This window comes from Psammomys obesus, unplaced genomic scaffold, assembly GCF_907164565.1.
Source record: "Psammomys obesus unplaced genomic scaffold, mPsaObe1.curated_primary_1811, whole genome shotgun sequence".
Classification (NCBI taxonomy): Eukaryota; Metazoa; Chordata; class Mammalia; order Rodentia; family Muridae; genus Psammomys; species Psammomys obesus.
Genome location: NW_026585797.1, coordinates 21,111,807 through 21,123,284, shown reverse-complemented (window position 1 = coordinate 21,123,284; position 11,478 = coordinate 21,111,807). Strand labels below are relative to the sequence as shown.

The 11,478-nt window shown below is 42.2% G+C and overlaps 1 protein-coding gene across 1 annotated transcript in view; it reads right to left on the bottom strand.

Moving 5' to 3' along the window:
- Samd3 (sterile alpha motif domain containing 3) overlaps positions 1-11,478 on the bottom strand; it is a 43,456-nt gene that overhangs the window by 13,322 nt on the left and 18,656 nt on the right. Inside the window, exon 6 of the mRNA XM_055599356.1 lies at positions 8,663-8,830. Within this exon, the coding sequence (XP_055455331.1) occupies positions 8,663-8,830 (168 nt within the window). The remainder of the gene's footprint in view (positions 1-8,662; positions 8,831-11,478) is intronic.

The following is an 11,478-nucleotide window of genomic DNA, read 5'->3' as shown; positions in this document are numbered from 1 at the left end:
ACACACACACACACACACACACACACACACACACACACACACACACATATATGCTGGAGAGATGGCTCAGAGGCTGAGAGCCCTGGCTGTTCTTCCAAAGGTCCTGAGTTCAATTCCCAACAACTACACGGTGGCTTATAACCATCATATCATATGATCTGGTGCTCTCTTCTGGCCTGTAGGCACATTTGCAGGCAGGATACTGGATAAATAATAAATAAATAAGTTGTAAAAAAAAAAAAAGAATGAAAACGTAGGATGTGCTCTCACAAGAACGGAGGAAAAGGGGAGAGAAGGAGGGGTGAAAGCTGAAGACACCACTCCTGCCAGAGAAACAGGAAAGGGCGCTACCTGTGGCCTCAAGGGAATCATGAATTAATCAGAAAGTGAACTCCAGTTGGATTCAGACACACCAGCTCTTCCTCTACTGCCTCAATAGTTGTGGCCTCTACAACCCCTGGAGATTCAGCTGGAATGTCAGAGTTCAGCGCTAGCTGAATGGAGTCTAAGCTGATGGCTGGGACAGAAATGAGACGATAAATATGTCCAAATTAGGTGTCAACAGATGATTGAGCCTGCTTTTGAAGAAGGAAGACATGGAGTGGTTAAAAATGTAATTAAACCCATTTCTTTATCCCAGAGGTGAATAAATTCAAGTTGAGTTTTACTAAATATAATTTTGTTTTAGACTCTGCAGTCTGAATGATTCTGCAAAGAAAGTGTCTGGTTATAAGCCAAGTGTGGTGGCACACAGCTGTCATCCCAGCACTTGGAACGTGGAGGCAGGAGGATGGGAGTTTAAAGTCATCCTTGGCTATATAGTGGCTCCAAGGCTAACCTGGCCTATCTGAGGTCCAGCATGACCGAAGTCGGGCTGGAGAGACGGCCCAGCAGTCAAGAGCAATAGCAGGTCTATCAGACGATCTAGTTCGATTCCTAGCACCCAAATGAGGGCCCACAACTCTGAGCAACTTCAACGTCATATTATCTGATGCCTCCCCTGGTCTCCAAGGGCATTAGGGGTGCATGCGGCACACAGACGAACAAGCAGGTGAAATACCTACACACTTGAGAAACTTTAAGCATCTTATCTTGAAATTTTCCTTCTCCTTGAGGTCTGCTATCATAATTCCACTTTAATGGCGCTGGATAAAATAAAGTCTGCCCCTATGCGTTGTCTATTGAGTGTCACCTTCTTGTTCTCTGTTACATTTTCAAGGTTAAATAGGCTTGAGAGACCCAACATTAGCAGCGCTAGGCACTTGCGGCTTCTGATGAGCTTAATGTGGCCAGGTCATTTGAAGGTCATGCTGGCAATACTAGATTTCAGAGTTTTCATATGCAAGGGCAGAATATAGACTCTATTATTGACTTTATAATGATTGCACACTGACATGGCAATTCAGTAACTGCAGTCAGATCAGGAAAAGATACTATTAACATCAGCTTCATGCCAATATATATATTATTTTTTTTAATTACCTCCCAGAAAATTAGAAATTACCTATGTGGTTCATGCTATATTTCTGTTGGAAAATGCCATGTGAAAAGCTGGGGGGGGGGGAGGTAATTGAAATCAAATTCCAGTTGTGCCTGTTTTTAATTTTAGTGTCATTAAGTAGAATTTGGAAATTATGTTTTCCCTATTGACTCTGACCAGCCTCTGGGCTTAGCATGCAGGCCTGAGCCTCAGGCAATCAGTGAGTAGTTTGCTCCATACAGTCTCACCCAGTGTTTCCGAGTATTTTAGCTGACTTTTAAAACTTCCCAGCATTAGTAAATTAGCTGCCCGCTGATGGCAATAATTGCATTCTATCTGGAATACAGTTAACTGTCAACTTTTTTCTTCATTTTCTGCTGTCTAGTTTGGTTCTGAACTGAGAGAGAAACATCTGCGGAAACAGATATAAAAATAATGAGTACTTATGCAATTAATCACCGAGTGTCAGCTGCTGTGTGAAACAAATAGCAATGCCCCCGACAAACAGCCAAGGGGACTCGGGAAGGATTCCTAGGCAGGCTTTGGCACAACTTGCAATCTGCTTTATTTCTGGGCCAAACAAAGTATCGGAAAACACCACCTCACAACTTTAAACACTGGAGGTGTGTACATTCCGAATAAACAGGAAAGTTGCTCTGAAGAGAGAGCTGAATGGTAAAGATAGCATTGGTAACTTAACAAATGGTAGTTAATCTTACTTATTTAGCAAAAACTTGGAAAGCTTTGAGCTATAAGGGCACCATTAAAACATTTATTAAATTTTTATGTCACTATTCTCTATAGTGTGTAGGTTAAAAAAAAATAAAGAGTTCCAAATTCCTCAGTTCACCTTCACCTCCCTCAAGAAACTACAACGATGGTTGACAGAACATTTCACACTCAGTGGGTTCATTTTATTTCTTCCATGTTTCAGACTCTGAGAGGTGTCCTTGAACTTAAGGTCACAATGGAAACAGCCTATCTCTAGACTGAAGGCTGAGAAAGATTTCCAAATGTCTTAGGAAGGGAAATGAAAAGTGCATGTGTTTATTTAAAGCAATTGTTTTTTTCATTTTTAAAGCAGTTTTATTACAGCACGTGGCAATGTCCTCCACGGATCTCCCTCCCTGGCTACAGAACAAAGACACAGACTGAGAGGTCCATGGGGAGGACAGCAGGACCAGCCTGCTCCTCAGGAATGCATCCATCACTCCAGAGGCTGACAGAGGGACAGAAAAGTCACAGTGAAGCAAGGCCGAAGCCTGGAGCCCCCGGTGCTGCTTAAGCAGGGCGTGATTACACCAGGAGAGCCAACTGATAATGGAGTGAGAACACTGTTAGCTAAAAGGAGTTTTCAAGAGTAAGAAGAAAAAAGTACGTAATAATCAAAACAGTATTCAAACGCTTCTCTTTCTGTCTTCCTTCTTTGTTTTTTAAATGGGAATTGGACCCAGATACTTCCATATGGATGTACCTATACACAGACACATACATGTAATATGCATAATTAAAAATAATAAAGCTGGGCGTGGTGGTGTATACCTTTAATTCCAGGACTCCAAAGACAAAGGCAGGCAGATCTCTACGAACTCAAGGCCAGCCTTGTCTAAGTAGCAAATTCCAGGCCAGCCAAGGCTACATGGTAAGATCTTGTCTGAAGAAAAAGAGAAAGAAAGAAAGAAAGAAAGAAAGAAAGAAAGAAAGAAAGAAAGAGAGAGAAAGAAAGAGAGAAAGAAAGAAAGAAAGAGAGAAAGGAAGAAAGAAAGAACAAATATTTTCTTTAAAAGTGTGTTTATATCCCAATGGTTGGGGTGTTTAGAAGAGGCCCAGAGGGTCTTGAAGTGATCCTTTGAGTAAAGAGACACCTGAAAACGCTTAAACATCGGTATGTGACATTGTTTGGGGCTTCAAGATCCAGTTTCCCTGTGGTGGTCCCAGACACCACCATCCCCCTTGCTGGATGAGAGCAACACAAACAGGACTCTTCTGTCTAGCCCTGACCATACTGTCACAGCAGCCTCCACAGGAGCAAAACAGGGTTGGTCATGGTGTTTGGCTGGCCAGTGCTTAAAAGCTTCTTTGGGCCCAAGGCTCCCACTTCTATGCAGCACCCCAGTCCTAGTATATAGTTCTTTGAGAAATCACACGCTGCAAAGCAGTCCTGGAACCAGACCATCAGGAGATAAATCATTCTTCCTCCTCTTCTGAAGTAGCTCACCATCCACCAGCCTTTGCACTATGCATGGGTGATGGGCATTCAGGATCAAATATTAAGTAGCAAATGCAATGTGCAATGGCATGAGGCCAAGAGAACAAGAGGGTAGAAGAGAGGATGCCAGCCACATACAGAGTTACAGAAGGTAAGTCATCCGGTTTGAGAATCTATAGCATATGTATTAATTCACTGTCTTAGTAAAGATTTCATTGCTTCGATGAAACTCTGTGATCAAGAGCAAGTTGGGGAGGAGAGGGTTCATTTGGCTTACCTTTCCACAGCACTGTTTACCACCAAAGGAACTCAGCACAGGCACTCAAGCAGGGTTGGAACCCGGAGGCAGGAGCTGATGAAGAAGCCGAGGAGGAGTGCTGCTTACTGGCTTGCTCCCCATGGCTCACTCTGCCTGCTTTCTTATAAAAGCCAGGACTGGGACGGGAGATGGCTCAGAAGTTAAGAGTACTGGTTGCTCTTCCCGAGGTCCTGAGTTCAATTCCCAACTACTGCATGGTGGCTCATAACTATTTATAATGGCATTTAAGCAGAACACTGTATATGTAATAAATAAATCTTAAAAAAAAAAAAAAGCCAGGACTATCAGCCCAGGGAATGCACCACCCACCATGAGCTGGGCCCTATCCATTGATCACCAGTTGAGAAAATGCCTTCCAGCTGGATCTCATGGAGGCATTCAACTGAGGCTCCTTCCTCTCTGATGGTTTTAGCTTGTGTCAAGTTGACATAAGACTAGTCAGCACATCCACTAAGAAATATGTAGTAAACTATAACAAAGAAAAGGAAAAAAGAGAGTGAGCAAGCTGGTGACATGGGTCCCTGAGCAGAAGTGTATATTGTACAAGCCTGGTGGCTCGAGTCCATTCCCTGCAACGCTCATGACATTTGGAGGGAGGGAACTAACTCACAAAGTTGTCTTCCGACCTCCACACATGCACCATGGCGTGCACAGGGGCACCTGCGTCATCTACACCAACAGTTGTTAATTTAAAAATGAGAAGAAGCACGGTTTCCATCGCACGGGGCTGCACGCTGTCTGACTCTGGATTATCTGGATGCATTCAACGGCTCATAGCAGCTCACCATGGGCCTGTTCCCAGCCTTTCTCTTGTTTTATTTCTCTTGATGTCAAACATCAAATGCTTAGGAAGTGATGGCATAGCTGCTGTACCGACTGCAAGAGCAGGCAAGCAGCAACATGAGGTCTGGAGGTTGGAAAGGCATTTATAAAACTGGCAAAAATACCCAGCTGGTTCAGGGAGTGGTCTGGAGGTGTGGCTTAGAATCCGGGCAAGGTGAGCCAGCCTTGAAATACAGCCGGTATGTTCTTAGCAGGGCAGTCAGAGGCACTCAAGCATACTGATACACAGGGAGGGCATTGGCACTGCTCTTGCTTTGGGCACGGTAGATAAACAGTATAGTTTGTTCTGAGCTAAACTAGAGGGTGAGGACCAGGAACAAACTATCGGTAGCCCCTGTTCAGAGCCACGCCAGTGATTTGTGATTATCAATGGAAATCAGTTGATTGGACTAAGAAACCCACTCTTGGTTGCATGAGATGCCCTCCATTCTTGTGCCCTGCCACCAGAAGGAAAAAAAAATAACAGCAGAAAATATATCAAATCAAATCAATCCCTTCCTCTAAGGGGCCAATTTCTTGTCCCTCCCTTTGAATGTGTGGGTGGCCTCTTGTTTCTTGCCTGCACCAACATTTTCCATCTCTACAACTTATGAAATAGGGTTTTTTTTTTTTTTGTAGTATGAAAATATTGTATCCGTTAAGGACCTTTTTAAATATGAAAATTACCCAACAATATCTAAGCCCAAACATCTTTGATGTTCAAACCTTAAGAGAGCTATCAGAAGGTCAAAGTAGCGATTGAAAGTTATTTAGGCAACCAGTATGAGGAACTAAAATCTCTGACATAAACCCGATGCACTGAGGTTCTGCCAACTTCCCCACTCACGTTCATACATTTTTTATCATCACAGGAGCTTGAAAATATATATAGAAATTCATAGATTCTGTATTCTATCCTTTAAAAGCTATGACTTTATAGAACACAAACTCATAAACAGAGAGGCTCTAAACTTTAAGGAAACAGCAATTTACAGCTTCATTTGAAAAGGGGAGATAAGTAAATATTTCCAATGGGATTTCTTTCCCCAGAAAAATAATGTCTTTTCAGATGTAAACAATAATGAATCTCCCTCTTAGCTTAGCTGGCATGAATGTACCAAAAAAAAAAAAAAAAAAAAAAATCTCTGCTTAATTACAAAATAAAGCCTAGCCATGAAAATTTCAACTCTCTGTTCTTTTTAAAACAATGCCCCTGTGTGGGCCTTAGAGGACCATGGTGGAGGTACCACTGAGGGTCCAGAAGAGAAGACCCCCACACACTGTAGCTCCAAACAGCTCTAAGGTTTTTGAACAGACAAAGAGACTCAAAGGTGTTATATGAACTGAACAAAAACCTCAATATAGACTTGTGCCTTTCAGTGTGACCTCTGATCCCAGGAGACATTAAGTTTTATCTCAAGGAACAACTACTATTTATTCAACCTTATCAGTCATCAGTTTCAAAGTGTTTCAGTGTGACATGAACCACATGCAAAGTAGAAAAATGGAATTGAATTTATTTATTTTTAATTCACTTATGAAGGAACGTCACTTGCAGTGTATCAAAAATTTGTTTGGGGGAGGAGAAAATTAATTTATGCACAGTTCTTATTTAAGAGTGTCTTAGAGGTTAAAAACCTTCCCTATTGGAGAAAAACGTAACACGTACAGTGTTAAAGGGGAGAGAAAACAATAGAATATTTTAAGAGAGAATGTTTACAGGGAAGTGAACAACAGGTTGTCCTAAGGAGAGGTGAAATAGTCTACATTGCAGGGAAGCTCATTAAGACAGGAAGTAAGCAGCTCAAAAGAGCTCTTCAAGCCTCGAAACTGGTCAGATTCACTAGGCTCCTCTATCCTCAAGGTTGTACGTGCAGTAGAGAGAGCCCGGAAACACTCTCAGATAAGCCTGGATACCTGGAAGAAGCAGAGGCCAGCTGAGCCACCTGGAGAGGACACCCTCTAACCCCACTCAGCTGCTTGCCAGTCATGCAATAAGCTCTAAGTCTTCAGCTTTGGTGAGCTGTTGCCCCGTGCTGTGGAGGTGGGATTTGGTGATGCAGCTGTCTCTGAGTCATTTCTTCTCCTGTGAGTCACCCCTCACCTATATTCCTGTGAGTAAGACCAGCAAAACTCATTGGTCCACCAAGTTAGACTTTGATGGTATCGTCACTTGGTCTGTCACCAGTTCCTTGTCTGGGATCAAATGTTTGAATTGGTGTCAGGCACACCAATAAGGTAATATTGTTTTGTTTTGTTTTTCCCTCGAGTGACATTTTAAGAATATGTGGAACATTAAAAAAACATAACTATCTTATCGTGCTTTCAATTATTCTCTCTCTCTCTCTCTTCTGTTTTTTTGCAAAAGTCAACTTCTTGTTCTGTAACTCAGACTAAGCTTGAGCTTCCTGCCCTTTTGCCTGAGCCTTGTAAGAGCTGAGATTACAAGGAGGTGCTTCGATGGCCAGTGTGGTTTTAGTTTATATCTGGAATTATGCAAGAAATTTTTCTAAAAATTTGCTTCACTAAATTCAAGATACCATTCAGTGGTCTCATCATTTCGTCACAGGAGATGTATAATTAATACTACCCTAACTGACTTAGCACATGAAAGTCTCATTTGCAGTTTCAATAAAATATTTAAGCAAAAGACCTCCGTCTGAAACCATGCATGGTGCATGATGCTCAAATGAATGGTTTACAAAGCACATTTAACATAAGTCCATGAACTGGAGCTCATAGGAAAATACTGTTAGAACTGATGCGATCAAATACTTTACTCTGGTAATAATAAATAAATATACCGGGTGAAAAATTCTAAAATATACATTCTAAAACATAAAAGTGTAAAAAACTGGGATTTGCAATATTCCTGTAGATTAAAGTGAAAAATGTAACTGGGAGGGCTTCTGGGTTTGATAATTTGGACAGTGTTCCTAAGAAGGTCAGTCTATTACTGTAGCTAGCAATTAGTAATTTAAACAGGGACATGTTTTTCTGAGGACACCTGGGGCTCTGAGGTAGTGAAAGAAAACTCGTTAAAAACTCACATGGCCTCCCCTTAGTAGAGAAGGAGTTTCTAGGCTCTGCCTGGTCGACAGCTTGAAGCCACTCACAGCATAGGGTTGGAAGCCTTCTGGACCAGCAGGTGAGAAAAGCCAGTGCAGTGGGCCATGCCTATGCTATGAACAAGGAACTTTGGCACTGGAGACCGCCTAACTTCCACCCTGTGAGCAGTAAAATGTTTCAAGGCCTAGGAGCACAATTCAGTGGAAGAACATTTGCCTAGCATTGCCAAAACCCTGGGTTCAGTCTCTAGGACTTAAAATGAGGGAATAAACTAACGTTAGGATTCCAGCTTTCGGTATAATATGAACATCACAACATGAGATGCAAGTGGGTTTGATGGTGCAGGCTTGTAACCCTAGCACTTGGGAAATGAAGGCAGGAGGATCAGAAATTCAGTGTCATCTTTAGCTATATAAGGAATGTGAAGCAAGTTTGGTCTCCTGACACATTCCAAAAACTAAGAGGAAAAGAGAACACTAAGTACAATATAAAATGAGAAGAAGAGAAATGATTCAAGAAATTGGAACTTAAAGATCTTTCAAGTCTCTTTGAAGGCTATGAAGAAAATGGTCATGAAGTGTTTACTAACATCTTGGTATCCAAATGATTACTGACACCTCTTTAAGAAACATTATGTTAGCCATGCAAACCATTGATTTTATTGTTAGCTTTTAAAAGGTGTCTCGCTTTGTCTTCATGCTACAATTAATTGTCACATCATCAATCAGCCATAGTTGTTAGAGTGTTTAGGATTCAGGCTTACTTTTATCTGCACAATTTTAATTTCGTTTGATCTTATGTCAGCAAGAGACTTCCTTGTCTGGCCTCTTCGGTGTCCAAATTTACACTTATTTCTCATTACTTGTTCATCGTCTTCTATGGGTCTTCGAACATATTTAAAGCGATCTTTGAGGGCTCGTTTCCATAAAAACTGTGCAAAATAACAAAGCAGGCCAGTCAGTTCTTATAAAACTTTGCATAATCCTATAGAACAATAGAATCTCTGTACGTCACTCTTAGGGTTGAAATTATTTTCATCTTGTTGTAATAGAAGCAGTGGATCTATCTATCCTTAGATTTATCCTAAAGATAAATACCTCTTTAATGTTGCTGTTCAAATTATATTCCCTCAATTAGAGCTAAGGAAACAATACAACAAAAAAACAAAAATAAAATAAAATAAAACCCAACCAAACAAATGCACTTTATCTGCTTGTGAGCAAATAGAACTACCAAGAAAACATTACACAAAGATTTGGCATTTATTTATTAGCATTCCTGGTTTCGAGGCCCAATTCCCAGCCTTCGCTGATCTTCAGAAAGCTCTGTAGCCTAAGCTGGGAAGATTCAGATTCCAATAGTAAACCGAGTGTGTAAAGTTACTGAACAAGGTAACTTTTAATAAGTAACACCTTTAGCCTAGGGTCTTCAGCTACCAAATGGAACAGCACGGTCTTTCCTGCCAAATGCAGTGTGTGTCTGTGTGTCTATGTGTCTGTGTGCCTGTATCTGTCTGTGTGTCTGTTTGTCCCTAAGCATGCGTGTGTGCAGGCGCGTGTGAAGGTGTGCGTCACATGTGTGCAAATGCATATGGAAGCCAGAGGTCAACCTTAGGTGTCATTAATTATTATTATTATTACACTAATTATTAGGTGTTATTCAGGAGTGACCCACCTTGCTCTCTCACTGGCCTGGGGCCTAATAACTAAGCTGGGCTGGCTAGCCGGTTAGCTTCCTTGCTTTCCCAGCACTGGGACCACAAGCATGCATGCGCCACCATGCTATTTGCGTGGATGTTGGCTATTAAACTTGAGTTTTCATGCTTGTATGGCATGCGCTTTACTGACTGAGCTAAATGAGAGAACATTCATAAACTGTGTTTTTAATAATGCTGGGTGGTGATGGCACAGGCCTTTGATCCCAGCTCTCGAGAGGCAGAGGCGGTGGATCTCTGAGTTTGGTGCCAGTCTCGTCTACAGAGCCAGTTCCACAGAGAATCCTTTCACTAAAAAGCAGAGATGGGGGACAGGAGGGGGGGGAGAGGGGGAGAGGGGGAGAGGGGGAGAGGGTACTTACAAAGTGCTAGTCCTGAAGCTTCATGGCAACTGGACAGTCCTAGCAAGGCATTCTGCAGGCTCAGTCTGGGGCGGGTTTGTGCTTTGATTAAGCCCCTGAGCATGCGTGACTCAGAGATGCTCTGTCACCTCCCCCAGGCTTAGATGTTCTCTCATTGCTGTCTCATAAAAGCACACAAATAGATAGCTTGTGGTTTTTCTCAGGCCTGATACATGAGCTAGCTCAGATAGATTTTTTTTTCCTGTTTCCCACAGTTCAGCAGGAACGCTAGCTCTGCCACACCCAGCGCAAGCTAGCACAGCCGTCTACTGCAAGAATGTCATTAAATGGGCAACTTCTTTGGCCTTGCTTCACACATTTCTCAGATAGAAAGGGACACGTTAAACATGACGGTCCATAGGAGTGTTCACTCTGTGAGTAGCATGGGCCCCGCACCATCAGTTGCTCACAAAACATTGTGACGTAGGTGGACTCAGTGGCAAATACTTGTGCTGCAGAATAATCATAGCCTATTCCCCATATTCTCCTGCTGAAGATGTGAGATGTCCTACCCAGACACGGCTTTCCTAATCATTGTGAAATTACGTGCTTCTTGCGACATGTGACACAGTCTGCAGCCCCAGGCAGGTACATACTCATGTTGAAAACCCAAATAGAGTCATTAAGAGACATCACAAAAGAAAGTGTGTGCATCATCTTACATTATGCCTGGGGGTGGGGGGGGGGGAACAACTTGACCAAAAAGTAAATGCCAGAGAAAACAAAAAAGGACAAAGAGACTGAATTGGAAAAAAAAAAAAAAAAACTTTTTTTCAGAAACAGAAGAATCAAATGAAATGCTTAATTCGGATTGTATGGGACACTAAGCAACTATTATTACCTTTCACGAACAAAAATGATGTTTTTGCTATAGGGGAGGCTGTCACCCTTTGAAGGCCTGTGCTAAGAGGACTGTGCAGTATGGATCCGTGGTAGCGCACTTACCTAAACTTTAAGAGGCTCTGAGTTCAATTCCCAGTATGGCAAAAACAAGCAACAATAACAGCAAAATAGACAAATAGATAAAGTCCAGTGATGTCACCAATAACTTGTTTCTACACAACCATGGAACACGAACAACACACAGGAAGAAGATAAATCCTGCAGAATCTTAGTAGCTAACGAACCTGGAGTGGCGGCTTCCCACCAGCCCCCTAATGCTGCCTCTCTCCTCCCCAGGAGGATGTCATGATGCGTGAGCACATGGGCTAGGACTGGAGCAGAAAGTGAGCCATGCACACCTCGTGGATGCCAATGGTCCTCTCCACTGTCCCATGATGCTCACGATGATCTCCACTGCGGAGAGCGTGTAATTCTCCAGCACCAAATGTAATCACATGACAAGAAAGCCTGATCTTGAATGCCTCCCTTAAATCACTCTGTAGATTTGAAAAATTTCAAGACCGTTTAAAATAAAAATCAGCCCTAAAGGCAATGAAGTCCTCTCTCTCTTCCATTTTTTTC